The 22,800-nt window shown below is 35.8% G+C and overlaps 1 protein-coding gene across 1 annotated transcript in view; it reads left to right on the plus strand.

Annotated features, from left to right (window-relative positions):
- RP1 (RP1 axonemal microtubule associated) overlaps positions 1-22,800 on the plus strand; it is a 217,825-nt gene that overhangs the window by 112,815 nt on the left and 82,210 nt on the right. The window contains exons 28-33 of the mRNA XM_084509394.1: positions 7,697-7,851; positions 8,490-8,568; positions 13,268-13,349; positions 15,127-15,182; positions 15,347-15,379; positions 21,179-21,348. Coding sequence (XP_084365520.1) covers positions 7,697-7,851; positions 8,490-8,568; positions 13,268-13,349; positions 15,127-15,182; positions 15,347-15,379; positions 21,179-21,348 — 575 coding nt within the window. The remainder of the gene's footprint in view (positions 1-7,696; positions 7,852-8,489; positions 8,569-13,267; positions 13,350-15,126; positions 15,183-15,346; positions 15,380-21,178; positions 21,349-22,800) is intronic.

The raw sequence follows: 22,800 nt of genomic DNA on the forward strand, positions 1-22,800 counted from the left end.
GCTGATCTTATCCAGTAAAGGCAAAATGACTGACTACGAAGATCTATTCATTGCTCTACTTGGGTATTTATTTTAAGAATTTAAATCTGTAATGCTGCTATGTTTTGGTTGCTGTTGTTTGAGTCTTTGGCAGTGCAGTGTTACAGCTGACAGTTCATTGGAGATGTTTCCCCAACTGTGTCAGTGCACTCTAGAGATGTGCTGTAACTGTTTTGCTACAAGCCAGGGCTGTGACCGGGAGAGTGAATGAAGGGAGTCCAGAGACTCAGATTCCAAAGACTAAACATCTTACCCCCTTGTCCTCCCTCCTCCACAAATACATAGCAATAGGAAAACATCATTGGAAACTTTTATCAGCCCCCAAACTTTAGAGCAGTATATTAGTAAACCATATGTTTCAATTTTTCTTTCTTCTCCACTGACCTGAGCAGCTTCTGAAAAGCTTTTGACTGGTACTTATAGCTACAATTAGCAGATAACCTTCATGCCAGATCCTTTCCCTACATATATGGTTATATACTGTAGTACTGTGGCTGAACATGGAAAGAACATGTTCATATGCAAGGATTTAGATTGAATTTTCAGTGCTAGACTCCTGGGATAAAAATTACAGATATTAAATCATTCAAAAATTTCCCATATGTTTTTTAGAATGTTGCTCTAAATATCAGGAGTAAACAGAAATGGTTATTATAAAGCTTGAGAACTGTAATTCTAACAGAAATGTGTTCATTTGGTAGTGTTTTTGTATTTATGACTTCTCACATAACATATATTTCAATTCTGGGGAAGATAGTACTTCTCAACCTCTATCAGCCATTAAGAATTTTTTTTCTCTTTTAGCCTTAATGTTGCCCCAATCTGTATTTTACCCTTCTGTCACAGCAGTACCAAACACTGGTTCTGCAAATCAGGTGGTAAGTAGTCAATGATAAAATCCCCTGACAGAGATTCCATCTTTCTGTTTAATGAATCAAGCCAAAATGACCATTTCATTAAAGCAGACATCATATAGAAATAAGAACCTGGAGCAGTACCATGTTACACAGTACTAATATTTTGTATCACCATTCTTAAATGAGGACTGAATAGAAAAGGTGTGATAATTTAAACACTGTACATCATTTATCATCTCTCTAGATTTTGTATTCTTTGGCCCATTTGTCTATTTATACTGGCAGACTGATGGAGTGGATTGGTACAGTGAACCTGTAGGTTTAAAAAAAAACAATGAACTAAGAATCCAACATTTCTGTCATCACATTTAAGCATTTAAGGGGAAGTTACTCTGGGCTTGTTCTAGACTGTTCCTGTAACCTGATGGCCAATTTCTGTCAAGATCATCCTAATCATTTTATCGTTTTCCTGGAATGTATCTTTTTTTTTTTTTTTTTTTTTTTTTTTTTTTTTTTTCCCTCTAAAACCACTCTATGCTACAAACAAGAAAGAAATAAGGAGGTCCAATCAAAGAATTCAGTTTCTTGATTCAAACTAGTGTGCTCTTGTAGGCACAACAGTGTCATTAGGCTCAGCTGTAATGCAGAGGAAGCTTATCTGTTGTACTGTGAATAATGTGATACTTTTATTTATCTGGAATTCATCTGCTCTTCACTAGAATTCTAAAATAATGACTGTGCTTTTCTTGTAGTAGAATTAGTTTGGAAGGAGCTAACAATGAGACTGTAATGTTTACGAAGTCAGCAGAAAAAGACATATTTCTGCAGCAAAAACTTTCTTTTTTTTGTTATTCTCACTGATAAGTTCTTTAATCTTTTTAAGATTATTATCTTCTCCTCTCAAAACATAACAAAATATTAACTTAGTGTTTAATGCAATGCACCCTGTACTGCTTCCTCACTGTTTATATTTCCAAAGGAAAATATCATAGGTGACTAAAGTCTGTACATTACTCCCTCAGAAGGAAATAAGAGTCGTACACTTTGCTTGCAAATTGAGGCTAAACTATTGGCAAGTGATCAGGAATATGCCTAACCTTCTACTCTGTAGACCCTGATTCAGGTTATCAGAATAAGGAGTGTGAAAAAGGGGTTCTTTATTCTATATAAAGGCATTCTGTTGCCCTTATATGTGTTTAGATTACATTTTCTTAATAACCAGAGAAACAAAACTTCCTTTCTTTCTTCCCTTTATCCAGGTAGATCATGTTCTCATGTTATCAGTAGAAGCCAGAAGCTGGATTTAGGACTTGACAAAACACCAGAATTCTCATGATAACATTTCAAGAGGTAGTGTTAGTGCAGTTTTACTGACTGAAAGAGATTTGATGCTTGTACATCTGACTGGTCAGTGACTTCTATATTCTTTTTGGCATTAGGTACCTGTGCCATTTTTAAGTATAGTAATTATACTGCTTTAGTGTCTGTCTTTCATGGAGCCTTTTAGAAACTCATCACATCTGCCTGAAAACATTTCACTTCCCTTGTTTCAACTTTTTCATCCATGCACCCATATCCAAGAGTTTTCTGCTTGATTATAGAACTTATCTTAAGTTACTCTTTTAGGAGTTTGTAGATCTCGATCGCTTACTTTCTAAAAGGTCATTTTCTTTTCTAGTGAATGCTAGCCGAGATTCTTTTTTTTTCATCTATTCTGTGTTAATTAATCCTCTTATATCTTTTATCAAAATTATTGAATTTTTCAAGACATTGGTTCTATTACTTCAATGTGTCCAACATTAGACAGAACTGCCTAGATGTGAGTCTGACAGTTCCCTTAGACCACTGAAATAGTATTCCCTATCTTCTGTTCAGTAGTTGACTTTATTTTTCAACTTTTTCTATACCATTTTTTGCTCATTTTTTTCTATCATTTTTTCTATCCCTAATTATTTTGCCTACTTCTTGGTTTTGTCACACCAGTTTTCAGTTGATGTAGTTTCACTAAATCAGTAGTGCATAGTAAAATGAAATTTCTACTACAGTACAGACGATCGGCTATAGAGTTCTAATAATCAAATTTTTGTGATTGCTTTCTCTTACTGCAGCATCTACTTTTCAGATGGGCAGCAGTGGGGGCCTTGGAATCTATCAGTTTCTCAAAGGAAATGAAACCAGAGATACAGAGGCTGAATATATTTTTAGGGTCTTTTAATTTTATTCAATGCACACAACAAGCAATGAACAAAAACCCACAAACCGGCAAATTTCACATATGGTGAGTTTTGCTATCTCAGCAGTATTTTCAGCTGGTAGTTTTTCTCCAGACTTGGTTGTACCTGTCTCCCATGCTCATCAAACTACTGGTGTACCTTGCCTTATCTGTTACAGAGTGGCATGCTTTTCCTTGTTCTTATATTTAAGCAATTTCTAGCTTCACAGCCATTAACACTAGCATCTTTTGTAGCTGTTCTACTGTACTGGGTCTGTCTGGGATGTTAACTTTCCCTGCAGCAGCCCATACAGTGCTGTGCTCTGCACTTGTAGCTAGAACAGCAGTGGTATCACACCAGTGTTGTGTCTGCTGCTGAGCAGTGCTAGCACAGCATCAGGACTCTCTCTAACCCTCCTAGGGGGTGGGCAAAAAAGTGAGAAAGGAACATCACCAGGGCAGCTGACCTAAACCAACCAAAGGGATATTCCATACCATATGATATCACTCTCAGCGATAAAAGGTGGAAACAGGAAGAAGAGAGGAGGGGTGGGCTCTTGTTGAGAAAAAGTCTGTCCTCCCGAACTCCGGCTAGATGTGTTGAGGCCCTGCTTCAAGGACGTGGTCAAGCATTGCTCATTTGTGGGAAGTACAGATTAATTTCTTTCCTCTGCACTTCCAAACTGCCTTTACTTGCTTTTTTTTCTTTTTTTTTTTTTTTTCCCTTTCCCCCTCCCTTTCCCTCTTTGAACCTTTAGTTCAATCGTTTAATTAATAATAATCTTTCCTTAATAATTATTTTTTCCCTTTAATTAAATTATCCTTATCTCAACCCATGAGTTGTTTTTTCCTTTGCTTCTTCCCCTCCTCTTCTAAGGAGGGGGAGTGAGAGAGCAGTTGTGGTGTTCAGCTGCTTAGCATGGTAAAACCAGCACATCTACAATCTAGAGGAACTACTTGACTGTTTAAAAAAAAATGCATCAAGTCAAGCTACTTGACTTGATAGAAACCTAGGTTTTCTATCCTAGGTTTTCTATCCTAGAAACCTAGGTTTCTATTTCTACAGAAAATGTTTAACCTACACAACCTATTTAGGGAATGTTTATATACTGTCCAGGCAGTTTTCCATAGTGGCATGTGACACATACAGGACACTTGGGAGAATATTATAATATATTCCTTGACTTTTTATTATTTTTATTTTATTTTATGTTATTTTATTTTATTTTTAATTTCTTTTGTTTCTTATGAAATACATTGTAACATACAGGCAAGATAAGGTAAATTAACATTTACTATCCTAATATAGCAGCCTAATTCACAGAGTATTGTTAATTTATATGAACATTTGAAGCATAAACTGGTCCTTTTTTTAAGGAGGTTCCTTTCTAAATAATACAGATTGTGTAGCCTAAATAAACGCCAGACCTAACATTCTCCAGATGGTGAGAGATATATAGACACAAGGAGATATGGAAAATATTTTCCAGTTCTTTACATTTCAACATGTACATGTTTTCTACTTCAGACTGAATTATTTAGGCACATGGCAATAGAAAGCTGTACTTGATTAGATCATTATCATCTCTCTGGTTACCAGAGAGAAGCACAGTGCTACAAAAGCAACTGTCATTTATATATCTGTTAATATCTTTGTTTTGTGATATAATTCTCTGTTATTCTGTTCTGATATGTCCTGTATTTCAACTATTCAGTTTGGTCGTCCTCCAGAAATTAAAGAACTTATTTGTATTCTGTTAAAGGGTCTCAAAAAAAAAAAAAAAAAAAAAAAAAAAAAAAAAAAAGACTATGCTTTTAAATAGTAAGTAGTGCTTATAGTTACGGAAGTTTTGCAGTTTTGATCACAGAAATTACTTGTAGGTGTAAGTAATACAGATACCAATCTTTGTATATAAACAGTTATAGCATAATCAGTCTATGCCCTTTCCTTGCCTCCCACAGATATTCTGCTTTTTCAAAACTGAGAATGTAAGCAAGAATGTCAAAGCATGGAGGAGACTTTATGTTGATCTGTCCCAGCTTTTACTAATTTGTAGTGCCTTCCACATGTAGTCCAGCCCTTTTATTCAAATGGGTTGTAACAGATTAATATAATTTTTAATTTTTTGTTTTGGAACTGCGACTTTCCCCTTCTCCTTGAAAGATTTTTGCCCTTCAAGATTTTTGCCATCAATATGGCTCTTTGCTTTCTTAAATGTTTCCTTTCATAGCATGTTTTGACTCATTATCCTCTGTCCAGTGCATGTATTCCTCTGCTGCTAATCTACACACAGTATGAGCACAGTAAGAGTTGTGATATAGGAAGAGTTATGAGGTGAGTTGGCCTCACCTCACGCACTGTGTGAAGTTTTGGCACTACCATATAAATATAAAACTATTAGAGAGTGTCCAAAGGAAGACAATAAAGATGGTGTAGGGTTTAGAGGGCAAGACATACGAGAAGCAGTTGGTTTGTTCAGCCCAGAGCAGAGCAGGCTGACGGGAGGCCTCATGGTAGGCTGCAGCTCAAGGGGAGTGGAGGGGCAGGCACTGAGCCTGGGGACAGGGACAGGACCCAAGGGAATGGCATGGAGCTGGGACAGGGAAGGGTCGGGAAAGGGTGTTAGGAAAAGGTTCTGCACCCAGAGGGTGGTTGGGCACTGGGACAGGCTCCCCAGGGAAGTTGTCAAGGCACTGAGCCTGCCAGAGTTCAAGAAGCATTCAGACAATGCTCTCAGATGCATGGTCTGATTTTGAGGTGGTCCTGTGTGGAGACAGGACTCAATGATTCTTGTAGGTCCATTCCAACTTATGGTATTCTGTGATTCTGTGAGTCCATGATTTTCTGATAATAAATGACATATAGCTTAATTATGCTAATTAACAGATCTATTTCTCTTTGTTATATGCCAGCCATACTTACCATTTTTTGAACATGATTAATTCTGTTAGAAACCTTGCAACTAGTTTTTATAAGGCTATGCCAAATTTTTGGTGTGTGTGTATTACTGAGATCAGTCATGTCACAGGCTGAATGGTGATATTCTAATGCATGGATGTGAGAGCTGCAATGAATGTTTGGCAATAGAGAAAATAATAAAAATTATCAGGACCAGCCAGTTCTATTTTGAGTCGTAGTTGTAATAGTGGTATAGAGTTGGAAACAGTGCCCTTTCCAGTTCAGGGTAATTTTATATGAATTAAAAGTATTCTAATTTGGTTGAGCATACAGTCTATTCATCAACTCTCCCTTCCTTTTGAGTACATATGTGGGTATTTTCTGCCCTCAATTATTTGTAGTATTATTTTACTCTCTTTTTAACTTCTCTGCTGGGAATCAGAAATAGGTATTCTTCAGTGATTGTACATGATGTGATATTTGAGTTTTATAAAATGCCTTGGGAAAAGGAATGAATAAATGAAAATTTATAGAAATGTTAGATTCTACTAATTATTTGGTAGCTTAAAATTAATAAGATTTTAATAAATATTTGTAGAATATTGTCCAGTATCAAGTATTTTATTATGATTTTCTGTTTTCATATTAGTTCCATGTTAAAAGTAGTGTTATTCCAAAGAGCAATTAAAATTATCGATTACTGAAACAGCAATCTTCTCTGTGATCTACTAGATTGCAGCAGAAATGGCCAGCTGTGATTAGAACAGAAACAATATATGGAAAAATTGCCATTAAGATGTAAGCAGGAGGTTTTTTTGTTTGTTTGTTTGTTTTGAAAGTCATAATGAGAAAACCTGCAATAAAATATAATAGTATGTAATTACTACAAATATTTATTTTAAAAGAAGTTTGCATATCTGTATAATTATGGTGGTATTACTATGGTATAAAATATATTAATACAGTAACTCTGAATGATATTTCAGAATTCTTTGAAGGTGTGCACACTAGAAGAAAAGACATTAAAAAGTTGTAAATATATTTCAATTGAGAGCTACTTTTAAAAGTGTTAACATACTCTAGTGATAAATGTTGAAACCTTCAAAAGTGGTTGGGTATCCACCTTTAACAGATGAGGTTTGTCTTCTTGCCCAACATTCTGTGTGAGGTGAAAATCTAAAAATCTGAGGATTCATGATTACTATTCTCATTTTAAGGTCACATGAAGGTTAGCTGCCAGAAATTTCAGTTTTGCACAAATCTGGAGGTAGAAAATGCCTTGAAACCAGTGAAATATAACTATTGTTTGAAACAATGACTAGGCATAGTTAGATAGTCTCCAGATAACTTACAATGATTTTGTAAATTACATTGTGAAATCATGAATACTCAACACAGAGTGAGAGACGAAAATGGAGCACTGGGGAACATTTACTGGATGGGCTGCTTTGCTGAGCAGATGGACTGCTATACTCAGCATAAATATTATTTTTTTTTTCAGTTTTGTGTATTTTCATATTTTTTGTGCACATAATTGCAAGGTTTGAACCTAGATTTGACAAATGTATTGATAGCTGTTGCTACTTCCAAACTTGAAAATCAAGGTAGTTTTCTGGCCAAATTTTGTTGGGAAAGATTTTGAATAATGTACAAACTATAAGGTTAATTTCAAGCTTTTTCTTCTTCTAGTACTGGTGTATGAGATCCATGTATACACAGGGGCTAAACTTGGTGCTGAAGCAGATTTTAATGTTTATATCAATCTTATTGGGACAAGAGGAGATGCTGGCAAAAGGAAGCTTCACAGATCTAAGAACAATAATGTAAAGTTTCAACACGGACAGGTGAAGTAAAAGCAATGCTGCTTCTGGTCAATAAGAGTAAATCATGACTTGTAAAACATTTCTTCAACAAATGTAAATATCTTCTTATTTACAATTTTTATTCGAACAGTTTGCTGCTTTCTCGCATATTTTCTTTATGCAAAATTACATACATAATTTTATCAGATGAAAAATTTTTACATGCTGATTTTGCATCAGTCATTTACTGACAGCACTAGATAGTAGAATTTGCATAGTGTTGATTATTTATATGAGACATATAGATAAAACAGTAACAATAGCATTTGTGTTCTCTTGAATAGGCCACCGTGAATTTTAGAATCAAGTTCTAAATCCTTATTCCCAAGTTTTCTAGTCTTGGCACTAGAAAATGTATTGTAGAAAAGACCAAAAAATTCTTTGCAACTAATCATTGTGTCATGCCAAAAGAATCAAATGCTATCTCTGTGAAGTAATTTAAAGGTGTTATTCACCTCAGAAAGCTTTAAAAGATCCTCACTGTCTGGCTAGGACCAATATAAGACACCCATGTTCATTTTGCAAAAGGAAAAAAAAAAAAAGTAGCTATTCTATCCTGTTACAGTTAAAATGATAGCTAAAGTTAAGACCTTAATTATTTTCCTTGTATGTTTCCACAGATGGACATTTTTTTCGTAAAGGCTGTCTCACTGGGAGACTTGGAGAAAGTTGTGATTAGCCATGATGGAGCTGCTCCAGGTAGGATTTGAATTCCTAGAGACCAATCTGTTTTCAAGTCCTTTTAACAGGATGAACACTATTTATATTGCATCTTTCATTCAAAATGGGACAGAAGGTCTTACAGTGATAAAAAGTCTTCCTGCAGAGTAGTCACTGTGATGGGATGGTGAAAAACAGTGGTAATGGTCAGCAAAGAGGACATGATTTTAATACCAGATAATCCACTCTGTTTCAAGTTTATTTGTAACAGAGCACTATTTATTTGCATATAGAAAATTGGTGAGAATGCTGTTCACACAGGTAAAATAGTCTTTCATTAGAAAAAGAGTGAAGATCAAATGGAATGGAAATAAAAGATATTAAACAGCTGCTTTACTACCAAGGAAATTTTGAATAGCTGTAGCATTTTGTCCTTGCTTCTTTGGGCAATGGGAGAAGATGTGGTTGTTAATTTAATCTGTGCAAGTCAATGTGGGCCTAATCCAGTACATGGCCTTGCATTTAGTTTGTAGAATTTTCAGAAAAAAAGAAAAGAGAATTTTGCAATGAGATGAATTTTTGATTGAGGACCTTGAGTTGTGCATCTCTGGAACAAAGTAACTGAAGAGAAAGATGGCATTTAAAAGCATTGAAGATGTAAATACTGCAAATATGTTTGCAGGTTAGTGGCTGTGAAGAGTCTAAGCGAAGAGAAGGGTTATGAAACAGTTCAAGACCACACTGATGCTAGATTAGAAAAGCACCTTTACTCTACTCTGTTATGAAATGGCCTCAGGCAATGCCCAATTTACTGACTGTACTATCTAAGGCTCTGAGCAGACTTGTGACTATGTAGAAGTAGCCTTATTAGTTTGGTATGGGGTGTAAACCTGATTCTCATGTTTTTGTAGTTGTCTAGAGTTTCCTGCCTTCAGCAATACAGATGATCGTACCTGAGAGTTTCGTATACAGACATGCCAAGACATAACCGTGAAGGCAGTGTAGTGGTGCCCAGTTTCACTCTATCCTCCAGTACTCTTCTTCACCTCTCCCATAATAGGCAGCATAGCCATATCACAGAATCAGCATTACAAATCTGCAGCCAAACTGAAAGATCTTAATGGATTTCAAAATCTGTCCTATTTGGCTAAACAGAGGAATGGATTGAATTCTATGTGTAATAATATTTATGCCTAGGTAATTGAAATAATCATTCATTGTATGCACCACAGACAGATCTCACAGGTCTCTTTTGAACTCCTTCCCAAACTAACCTGAAATAAGCCTGGCCTGAGGTGACTGAGAAGTGGATAAAGGAAGGGCTAGGAAAAGATAGTAATTCAGGAGAGAGGCCATCTGTAGACCCAGTTATTTCATGTTGAGAAGGGAGAATAAAGGTTCTTTTAGAGGTGGTGCTGTCCTTTAGTTGAATCATATCACTTGCCCAGGTGATAGGGAAGGAGATCTTTAGTCTTGATTTGAGAAGTGCCCTGGAAGGAGCATGGAATAAATGCTTTCTTTGGGGTTGGAGAGAGAGCGAGCATTGTAAGGCTTAGGGTCAAGGTCATAGTCATCTTTTGCAGGTTTCTTTGTAGGTGCATGGATGGAAAATGCTTTTCAATGCTCCAAAGTGCCTTTGGAGCCCAGTTTAGACTGGAACAGTGTCAGAGTATTTAGGGTGCACCACAATGCAGTGTCCTTTTTGTAAACTCTGTTGGAAAGGTCACAGACTGCAGGGCATAGATCTTCTCCCACAGCCATCATGACTGAGCAAAGAAAGGAAATTTTGTCTCAGACAGCAGGGTTTTGCTGTTGGCCAGGTGCATGTCACTAGATGATGTCTTATCTGCTGAAAGATCCTTGTCCTCTATACAAACCTTCCAAATGTTTCTGTACCCTTTCTTCTTTTTGATCAGTTTCGAAGTATTCTGCCTGCTTGCTAGTGAGTCTTGGCCAGGCCAGTAGACTACCTCCAAGGAGGTAGCATCTGAGCTCTGTATGAAGTAAGTGAGGATGGAAGGAACCTTGCAAAGTGTCCTAATGTGCCATGGACCTGAGTCTTGAAGGGGAATAATTGACATTCGGATCCATAGATTGCTTGGACAAGCCCTCCTGTTAGGACAGCGATTGCTGCCTTCTAGGGTGTTCCAGACTCAGATTGCAGCCACGAGGGCAGAGCATGAGGATAAATAGGACAGTTGTCTGCTTCTGACCAAAATCTCTCTCATGCTGTTTTGCTACAATGTGCTGACAAGTAACAGTATGACTCAGGCAATACCTTGTGAGACATGACAAGTTGTGGGTGGTGCAGATACAGTGAAAACAGAGTATTTGAGAAGGGCTTTGCATACCAGTCACTAGGATGGGCATTGGGAGTGATTTAAGTGATCAGCATAAATATCATAGCATCATAGAATCACTAAGGTTGGAAAAGACCTCTACGATCATCTAGTCCAGCCGTTGACCTAAACTCCACCACTAAACCATGCTACTAAGTCCTAAATCTACAAGTTTCTTGAGGACCTTCAGGGATGGTGACTCAACCACATCCCTGGGCAGCCTATTCCAATGCTGCAACACCCTCTCAGTAAAGACATTTCTCCTAATATCCAACCTGAACCTCCCTTGGTGCAACTTGAGGCCATTTCCTTTGTTATTATCATTTGGAGCTTAGGAGAAAAGAACCATATGAGAGTGGTTGCCACTGTTAGTGAAAGTATGAATTTGGTAGCCTGACAGAGATGAGGCTGACACAGGTACATGCTCTCAGGTCCAATAGGCACACCAGAAATACATTTGCACAACATATATATGTATGCACATGGCTGGCCACACAGGTCAACAGACAAAACTCAGCACTCATGCAAACATAATCAGGACCAATGGCTTCATCCTTTTGCCCTGTCCAGCTGAACAGAATGGCAGTCTGTCAATGGGAAATATATACATAATGGATATATATAATGTGTAATGTAATATATACATATAATATATGGCATGGTTCTGTCAGGCTGAATACCTCCAGTAGCTGGCCTTAGACACTCAGTCTGCCCAGTAATGGCTCTGGGTAGTCATCCTCCTCAGCTGCAGGCATCTGCATCTGCCGGACCCCAAGGCCCACAGCTCCACTCCAGCTTCAGATACAGATCCTCAGCTATAACCTGATGGCCACTGTCACATCAAAGAAATTGACCAAATCAGCTAAAAGAAACCCAGCCAACACTAGAGGAGTCTACGCACATACTGTGGATTCAAAAGTCAATGCAACAAAACATGGAAAGGAAAAGAAAGACTGAGAGAATAACTAGATTAATAATTGTCTTGTGCAGTTTTTCAGTGTTCACTAAATATGCTTTTTATCAGTGAAAATTATAAACACTTTGCTTGCCAGCCCTAATTTTTTCTCCCTGTGTGTGACAAAGATAAAGCTCTGTTAAAAAAACAAACAAGCAAGCCAACAAAAACAAGACTGGAACAATGCCCTGTCTTTTAATTTATGGGAATTTCTATTTCTTTGGTGAAATCAAGTTCTTAAACATTTCTTCCTAGCAATGCAGTAAACCAGTAGCAGTCATACCTCAGTTGATCTCATGCTGGTGAATGGATTTGTTACTTGAATCAGAATATATATATATATATATATATTTCCCTATCCATATCACTAATGTTTATATTTTTATGGAATCCAAAAGTTTGTTAAAACTTTTGTAGCTTTACTTTAAAGTGGATTCTCTGACCTATGACAAAGTTTCAGGTAGAAGGTGATTAAACTCAGTGGCAAAACTATAAAGTGCTTAGGTGCTTTGTGATTTAAATACTATATAAATTTAAATTTCTGCTGTTGCAAGACCAAAAGAAAATTTTTCATGATATTTCCTTGGGCAAGAAAGCAAAAAGAGACTTCAATAAAGACTATGATATCTCATATAAATAAATAAATAAATAAATCGCTATAAATAAGGTTCTTTCCTCTCTTTATAGAGGACAGATAAACAAAAGCATGCCCTTGAAACATAGGCTTTAAAAGCAGAAATTTGAAAAGCTTTTGAGGAGGCTCATCACATGCCCAGAAGAACACCTGTTGTTTGTTTTCAGCAAATTTGTTTCTATCAGAATTGTTAATATAATGTTCATGTAGACTGACGTAGTATTTTGACTTTGCAGTTTATGCAAATTTACCTATACTGTAAAAGCTAAAGCATATATTTTTCAGAAGCTAAGTAAGAACATATGCAAATGGAAACAGTAGATATCAATGGTCTGTTAATTAATACTGTTATATGCAATAACAGCTTCAATCACAGATCAAAAATTCCATCTTTCACACAGATCTTGTTTAACTGCGTAAGCAGATTTGTCCTAGCATCCTTGTGCCTGATCACAAGGAATCAAAACCTGTAGGCTGTGATGGCGATGGTGTTGGCAGTTCACAGATACATGCATATACTTGTCTCCAAGAAAAAAAATTAAAAAAAATCCCCCTTCTTAACTTCTTAAGATTAAAACAGAAAAGCAGAGAAGAATTAACATTGTACCTCTTCCAAGAGACACAGAATGTTAAGCTTTTGTTGTATTATTTTATCTAATCTATTTAGTTGAGCTCTGTCCTAATGGGACCTGTTTTTGTGATGAGAAAAATATCATCATATGATATATATACATATATCATATATATATATTTTTTTTTATTTTGACAGAAGTATTATTTTAGATTATAAACTTTTTCATTTCAACACAGGCAATGGATGGTTCCTGGATAAGATTGTGATCAAATACAAGGAAGGAAAGGAAGGAAAGGAGGTTGTATTTCCTTGTAACAGGTATGTCATTCATGGAGAAGCAGAATTAGTTTGTTACATTCTTGGAAACCTGGGAAAAAATTTGTAGAAAAGGTATGTGCACAAGGCCTAGATACGTGAGCAATGCCCAAGAGTTTCTCAAAGGACAAGGGTTGCAGAATTTTGCTTCTGAAGCCAACGTTTGCTGTAACAGTAGCAAAAGGAGCCTAATGTGAAGAAGCCCAAAACTGGAGGAAGGGTGCATTGATATTTCCTTTATCTTGATTATACAGAGACCACATGAAAATAAATAAGCTTTCAGTTCTCTGTCTTCTAAACAGTATTATGTGTAAGAATGTAGACATACTGATTTTGGTCAATACCTCTTTCTCAGTCACTGAAAACATTATATACATACCAGAAATCTTTGCAAAGCCCTTAGCTTTCCTACTAGATAAGGGCTAAAATATATCCTTTCATTTAGTAAACCTCTATTTCTCTATTTTAGTAGGTCTAGAATGTTGCTGCTATGGACAAAATTGGCAAATGCCTGACTCTCTCAGTTCTAACAATTACTAAACAGCATGTTCTTCCAAATATTTTGTTACTGGAGGCAACTGCAACCTGAAATTTTAGCTGTCTGTAGGTTGAATCACATGACTACAACATAAAAATAAAACAACAAAAAGTTAAATATACCAATAGGCAAAAGCAGGGATTTGCGTGTGTTACCTCTGTGTATTTAATACAATAGAAATCATATGAAGAAGTATAATTTAGATTCAGCTACTTATATTCTGTTTTATGTGGTTTACAGAAACCGGGAGATTAGGCTACGTGGCTGAAATGGTTTCCATGTTATTTTGGGAACTGTGCCTTAAAGTTGTGAAAATCTGTAGAAGTTCAAACAGCTCTTCTTCTTTAGGAATCTTTCCTGTTTACAAGTTAAAACATAAAACAAGTTTTCAGTTTGCAAGATTCATAGCTTATTAGCTGAGAAACATATACTCCTCTTGAGTGTTATTCTGATGATCACGTTCTTGTTTTAGTTTTTCTTTTTGGTGTGCATTGAAGTCTAGACTTCATGCATTACAGATTTATCACATAGTTTTGTTATATGCAAGAAGTGGATCCCTAAGTTTAAACAAAGTCTACATCAACATGAAGCCAATAGAATAGAAGCTGATAAGAAGTACTTTTAAAAAAAATAATAAGTGAGATTGTTAATAGCTGTAAAATGTTATTGTATCAATAAGGGGGATTAACTGCAGGAGTACAGGTGTGTTTTTGTAGAGAAATAAAGGAAATCTACAGGAAAGATCCATAAATTCATCCACATAACAGAAATGGAAAGTAAAAAGAAAAAAAACCATTTAATTATTGCATATCTGTATAATTTCTATAAAATTCCAGATCTGTAGGTTATATCTATCCTTTTAAGTATGATGAATCTAACTGACCACTGCAAATTATATAAACCCCTCAAAATACACAACTGAGTATCTGATCCCGTAAATACTTAGTACTTTGTATAGTATATTTAATCTGAAGTACTATAACACTTCATAGAACTGACATGAAAATTCCCATTGTTTGCTGGGAGGAGAGTGAGCCAAATATTCCCAATATGAATAATGCTAACTCTGATGAAGGCATACAAGGACATTGGGTCTAGAAGGTAGTTTAAAGACCTAATTTGATAATTAAAAAAAAAAAAAAAAAAGAGAGAAAGAGAGAAAGCAATTGTCAGATTACTTATTGATTATTATCAATACTGATAATTGTTATTCATCTTATTATTTTATTTATGCAATGAAAGATGGTTAGATGAATATCAAGATGATGGGAAAACTCAGAGAGAGCTAACTGCCAAAAGTAAGTATTTTGTTACAGATTTCTTTTTTTATGAAAACACTACAGTGTTATTTACTGCCTAATTATTACTGAAGATCATTTCTGAATATGACCATAACTTAAGAAAAAAAAAAAGTAATAAAGAAGCTTGCTCACATCATTTTTTTTTTCTGCTAATATTTTAGAAGATGGCAATTCAAAGAAGTCATTCCTTAAAGGTAAGAATTGTTTTCTACACAGTTGTCTTTGCTGTTTGAATTTAACCTCCAAATCAGTAGTAAGTGGCAAATATGTGAGCAAGTGACCTCATCATATAAGTAAGCTATCAACTGTGAGAGAAAATGAATTCAAGTTGGCTAACAATGATCTACAGAAGTGATAAACTCTTTACAAGTATTTGAGAATCTGTTCATAAACCATTTCTGTTTTTCTTCATATTTCTACTATTCTGTCCTGAAATCTGCCAGGAATTCTTCTGAGAAAAGATTCAAGCGTTGCTTTGTTTATCTCAATGTCACTGTCATTTAATACATGGGGACAGATACCCTGGCAAACATGAGCATATTGAAAGCTGTGTTGTGAAGTGGCAGTGAAAGCATTTTCAGTTCAAAGTCCACCAGGGCATTCCCAAAGTAACCAGAAATAATGCAAGATTAAGCTCCAAATGTGTTAGTGAAACTGGAAGTAGTATACTCATTTTGTTGATTAAATCTGCTTGGATTAGTTAAAAGATTTTAATAAAAAAATACCCACCCAGTTGTCTATTTATATACCTACAAAGACAGTCTATCATCATAGACTAACACCGTAATACGTTAGAATCTCCCAAGTGTTCAGAATGGGAGATAACCATCTCTGTGTTTCTCTGTAACCAGAAAAGAGAAACAGACTGCTACAAATTTCTTTATGAATATTTTACTGTAAATGCATATTCTGTGTAACTGTATCTGAGAACAGTATAGGAGAAACTAGAGTAAATAAAGTAATGTTTACATATAGCTCTGAAAACAGTGACTTGCCTTCTGTAGCATGAGTGCTGATCTCGATATAATTGCAGTTTCAGTGAAAATATAATCATTTGCATGCAATCAAACAGTTTAGCCAACAGTTTTATTGTTCCATGGCAAGATAACTTTTACAAGAGGAGACTGATTAGCTCAGGTAAATAAAGACTTTCCCACAGAGAGATTTGATTTTCACGAGTAACTTGGAATTGTACTCTACATTCTGCTCAGCACACATTTCTGAAATGCAGACATAATATCTATTTCACCTTACATTCAGAAAATAGGCTGCATTTTAGTACTAATCTAAGTTTTTGGTTGGTTTTGTTGTTGTTGTTGTTGTTTTTTCAGTACAGCTTCATTTTTTATTGTGTTACTATAGGCAGATGCAAAGGCTGCTGAGAGATTGTGCATGTCAAGGACATTAAAGCACAATACATTGATTATGAGGTGAAAGGAGCATCTTATGCTTTATCAGTTTGTGAAACATCACAGTGTCAAGATGTTCAGGAGGACCCAGGGGATGTGTCATCATTAGGATGAGATGAGAGGTTCTGAATTATGAAGATATAAAGAAGAGCGTTTTTTAGGAAGTCCTCTGCCAATTATCTATGCAACACCTTAGCTTGAGCTTCTCTTTAGTCATGTTTTTCTTTATCCAAGAGTTCATTCCAGTGAGGAAATGAAATAGATGAGAGACTGCTTTTTATACCTTTCATAAAAGAGATGATGAGCAGGACTGATTTCAGGATTGTTCATTTTTAAATTGTGTTGTCTTAATAGTAATATTAGAGGTATTACAAGTGAAAAAGTATGATTTAGTATGATTTAGTATGATAACAAGCACAGGAGGTTTGGAAAGTTGTCTTATATTCAGTTCTGTGTCAATCCGTTGTGATATAGTACTAGTATTAGTACCACTAGTACTGATAAAATTCCAGAGGTGAAGAGTCTTGGAATAGAAAGTAACTGCTTTAAATTCTCTGAGCATCTGCAGCATTGAAAACTTTACATGTTAGAGAAGATAGCAGTGATAAGCAGGTACGCTCACAGCGGATGTGCAGACTTTCCATATAACATACATTTCCTGAATGCAGCAGTTTTGAAGTTAGGGAGACAATATTTTATGCATTCATATGGTCATATACAATGTGAGCTGCACTCTGCAAGTGGGCTTCAGGAAAAGCCTTAGAAATTTGGTGTTTGGTGATTTCCAGAATAAAGTGTGCTCAGGTCAGGTCTAAACCAAAGGTTTCAAAACAAAACATGTAGTAAGTCACTCTGAAGGTCAGAAATCTCATTCTCTTTGGAGAACACTAACAAGCTAATAACCACCAAGCCAAATCAGAGAGTTTGAAAGTTGTCATCGCTAAGCGAGTTATTTGAGTACTCCCAGTTCTTTTTCAGACAGGCCTCTGTTATGCCAGCTTTGATGAAGCATAAATTCCAGATCCCTGTGAACGCTGCTGGTGGCTATGGATAGATGCAGAAGGCCCATATCTTTTTTTTCAGCAACATTTGTACATCTGTAGATTATGGAGAAGTTTTGGCAAATCGAGCACAGGAACAGATCTATCCATCTGTTGATTTCTCCATGTATGTTTGATGCAAGAGAAGCAAAGACAAAGGAGATTGTATTGGTAGAGAATAGCTGCTCTCAAGTCACCAATGATGAAGTCATTCTGAGGGAGAATGGGACTTTACATCAGTCTCTAAAAGTCTCCTACATTGCTACTTCCTTGTTCTGTTTTCTCTTTTCCTTTTCTGCTTTAAAATAGGTGGACTATAATTGGAGTACCTAGTAAAAGATTTTCTCTCAAAGCAAAACCACGAACATGTTCCAATGTTGTCCATTCTGCAGTCAGTTAAAATGAGCTGGGCTCCTATAGTGTGGTTTGTAGGGTGCTCTGTGGCATTGTGGGCTTTTGTGGGTAGCACATAAAATACAGTTCAACTTCAATGAACGCTGTTCACTTAATAGATATTTCTAGGTTGGATCTTGTGTTGGGAAAGGTTTTTGATATTAAGACATTTAGAAAATTCATAAGAAAAGAGAAAATATGAAGTAAATTCTCCTTTGATTTCCTTTGTTTTCAAATCATTCACTATCTGGCAAGCTTTTGCTAATGGAGTAAGGATAATCACAGAATTACTGAATTTCAAATAGCATGGTCCTGCTTCACCAGAATAAAAAAAAATGGAATAATATGTCCTAAAAACAGTGACGCCAATCCTCTAACAACACATAACTTGTTAGTATTTTGAAAGACGAAAAAAGAATCCTTCCTTTTTCAGTTTTCTTAATTATATAACAATGTTGACTTTATGTTTTACCATGCCAAATTTGCTATGCACAGAAGTTACTGAAGGTTTGATTTTCACAATTTTGCTGCAAGCATTTTTCAGGCTCCAAACTAGTGGTTAAAAGAATTTCTGGAAAGATATTGTTATGATTGATCTCTTTTAATTCCTTAAAGTTGACAAATGCTTATAATATTTTTTCTGGATATATCCCTATAATGTGAAATAAGATCTTTGCTTATATTGTTTAAGCAAAGAGAAAAAATATGGAGATTTCTTTCTGTTTCTGAATCCTGTTTCTTCTCCAGCATTCATTTTAGCAGTATTATACTGATGTCTCAAAGAAAATGACTATACTATTGCACATTAGCTAAAAGTAAAATAACACAGTAAAGCACCAGTCACTCCAAACAGAAGCTAATGTAGTTCAGTAGTATCAGGAAAAAAGGATTTTTTTTTTTATGTGGCCATGCATATGAAGTACAGAAGGTGACCTACCTACTCAGGACCAGCTATCTGATTTTCAGAAGTTACTGAAGAGTTTGGAATTTTCTGAAATTCCAAATATAGAAAAATGATATAGAAGTCACTGAACCTAGTACGTATTAGTAATCAGTCTCCTGTCTGGTGACTGCCATCCTTATGAAGTAGCTATCTAAGATAATATAATATTAGACAAAACATTTTTTTCTTATTCTGGCATGAGCAGGTTAAATGAATTTGCTGAACGGAAAGGAAATACTGTGAGTCTGGGTTAGCTCTGTTACCAAGCAGTAGAAGCATTCAAAGCAAATGTAGGAGAACAAGCAGTCACAGATGCTAAGAGGCTTTAAATCTGTTAACCACTGATTTATTTCCTGGAAAACTCCCAGCTGGTGTCTTAGCCTTTCTTCTGAAATGATAATTAAAAACACAATCCTAGACATTAATTAAAATAAATCACCTTGCCCGAAATACCTTCTTTAAACATGCTGCCTCTTGGAGTAGAAGATAGGCAGATATGTGTCCTTGCTTTCTCTTAACTTGGTGCTTGCTTTCTCCTGAAGCAGGAAAGAAAGCAGAAAAAAGAAAGCTCACCTGGGAAACACTGTAATGCAAAATTATCTTAATTTCCTTTCTGCTCTTTCCAGGGTCAGTCTTCAAAATGGGGCATGGTTGGAATGGATATGAAGTTCAGGGCTATGTCAGGAGTCTTTGTGAAAATTTGAATCTGCTCATAAACCCTCAGAGTGCTCAGGAACAGCAGAAGCTCAAATGATGCTTGACTTCACCAAGTGTGACACCCTGAAGGGTACCACATGCCAACCTGGCACAAGGAGATAAAATTCAAAGCTGGCACAAGTATCAAACAACAAACATTCCCCATTAGGCAAAGTCTGAATCTTCCATTATACTACATCTGACTCATGAAATGACCTCAAAAAAAATAGTTCAGATGGAAGGATCCTTTCAGCTCCTGTGTTACTCAGCAGACTGACTGTGAGATGTGTATTCGCCTGCTGTTTTGTAGCTGAGCCCAGAAGAGTCAGGGAACAGTCAGATGTAATGAGAAAAAGCTTCTATAACAAGGGGGGAAATAGATTTACCTAAAGAAGACAAAGCAAAAAATCAGGGGAAAAATCATAAGTCAAGAAAACCAGAAAAGGTTTTCATTCAATCTCCACCTCCAAACAGGTGGAGGAAAACAAAAGGTGTGAAAAAAAACAGTAGTATAAGAAAAAGAATCACATCTAATTTATTTCAGAACTAAACTATTCTACAGGTTATTTTGTCAGCACATTGCATTGTAGGCTTACCCAAAATCATGAAATAGTTCTCTTTTATGTTAATCTCATTAGCAAATTATCCTATTATCACAGTATCGGTCACGGTCTAAACATAGGTTTTTAATTTTCTTCCACTGTTAAGTTCCCTTTGCCATGCAGGATCAAGTGTTGTTTCTACAAATAATTCTTTTGAATTCAGGGCAATATTTATAATCAACCACTTAAGCAACTTTCTAATCTATATTATCCATCTAAGACACAACGTATTTTCACACACCTGGAATGGTTTTCTGCAGTTTCTGAGTTGCATTCTGGACTTTCAAATATTGCTGTGAATACATGTCATCTACCAAAAAGAATGTCTGAAATCCATGAGCTGCGTTCAGTGAAAATACTTTGCAGTTCCCTAGATTTTGGATTCAGTCCTAATGAATGATCTGACACATGAGCAGACTGAATATGACAAATTAGGTTAGAAAAATCGGAGAAATGAGGTTTAGTTTTCATTATTTAACTAGGTGTGTATTAGCCAGCAGTTTTTGCAAATGGATCATATACAAGTTTTCCAAAATGTTAAGTTTTCTTTTTCATGTAACATAGAAACACCTTAAGTACCAAAATTTAATAAATGAATTACTGCAATTAAAACAAGTAATTTGTTATAAGGAATGCAATAGCATAGCCAAATATTTTCTTTCTTTCTTTCTTTGTATTAATTACTGCTTGCACACATATTTGGATTGTTGTGTTTTGTTTGTAAAATCTTATTTACATTATAATTATCTTCAAGAGAGTGAATGTCTATCTGTCTATTTTTGTAAAACAGGATGTAAGCTCCTAGTTATCTTTAAATTCTTTGTTGTAATAATAACAATGGCATTCATTAGTCTCTTGACTAATTTTCAGTCTCTTGATACTGAAAATGTGTTGTTTTTATTTTGTTTAGCTCAACAGTGGAGAGTGCAGGTTAACACAGATGGAGATTCCCCGGAACCACTGGATTGTAAAAGGACCCTTGTGATTTATGGCTCAAAGGGCAAAAGTGATAAGATCCTGCTTTCTCCACAAAGATCAGGACACGTGTGTTTTCTACCCAGAGCAATGGATGAATTCATTGTAAGTCATAAATATACAGTACTATACAGAGCTCCTCGTGACATTCCTCTCCAGCCAAAATATATGTGGAATTCTAGTTTTGTTGTTAAAATGACATATTTATTGCCAAAGACAGAATGATGTAACTTTAGATCTTAGGTCATCTTCTACTTGTGGTTCTGTTCTACTACAGCCAGCTGCAGTGTTCTCTTCGAATTTTCTGTATGTATCAGGGAAACAAATGATCCGTTTCATGTAATTTATTGCATTCATCAGCTTGTCTTTTTTTTTTTTTTTTTTTTTTTTTTTTTTTTTTTTTTTCCTGAGTTGCAGTTTTTACAAAAGCAATATAAAATTATTTGAGAATGCAGAAAATGAAGGATTGGACAGTATTCCTCTGGGACGTGAGTGGCTTTTTCATTCCTTCGTTTCAGTCTTTCTAAGGCATTCTCCACTCTCCCCAAAAATGGTTCTGTCCCTGAGGCCAACAGGCAGCAGATTTTTCTGGATGATCATAAATCACAGGAGAATGCATTTCAAAGTTCAATGGAGGCAGTTGCACCGAAGTAACAGCATATACACGACCAGTATTAAAATCAACCCTAATACAGACCTGACACCTCATACACATCCTGCTTTTTTGAGAGTATTCATCTGAGGTGTCTTTTTAATGGTCAAATTCTGTCCTGGCTTGCTAGGTTACATCATTGCAAACTATGTTCATTGGCCTGAAGTGCAGCTTCTAGATAGAAGAGAGAAATAGCTTGCAATTCAAGGCAGTTAAACCTCAGAAACGCTTTTCAATGGCTGCAATAAGCACTCTGAAAACAATGACAAAACTACATTTAGAAAATGTTGTCAAATATTCATCATAATGACCTGATCCAGACTGATTTTTCAAATTTTAAATAACAAGCTAAATCAATTTAGGAACTTTGCAGGGAGTAAATGAAAAGATAAATGGCACTTGTTAAAGACAAGAAAGCTGCTGCTTATCAGAAAACAGAGAGGAAACTGAGCAACAAAAGGCATTTCCTAATCCACTAGCATAAACTGAAGAGGTCAATAAAGGGAGAGTCTATCATTGCATAAAGCAGGCCTCTGCTACATGCAACCTGTTGGTAATTTCTCAAATGGCATGTACTCTTTGTTGATTGCCTGATTTCACTGACTGAGTACCATGTTGGAGGAAGCTAGTATTGTCATATATGTGTCCTGGTTGTCCCCACTACTCTACTATCCTAGGTTCCCTACTATCCTATGTGCCGTAATACTATATGCATCATACTGAGGTTCCACCCTAACAGCTTTCTAAATGCTTCTTCATACTTTGGATTGGCTTTGGGTTCATGTCTGTATCTTCCTGACAGCTATCTGTGCCCCTGTTTTTGTTGCTTTCTTTGAAAATGTTTTTTTTTCAAAGAAAAACTCAAAACTATTTGAATGTTGTTTACTGGGCATGAAATTTTGTCT

The sequence above is a fragment of the Aythya ferina genome (assembly GCF_964211825.1).
Source record: "Aythya ferina genome assembly, chromosome: 2".
NCBI classification, from domain to species: Eukaryota; Metazoa; Chordata; class Aves; order Anseriformes; family Anatidae; genus Aythya; species Aythya ferina.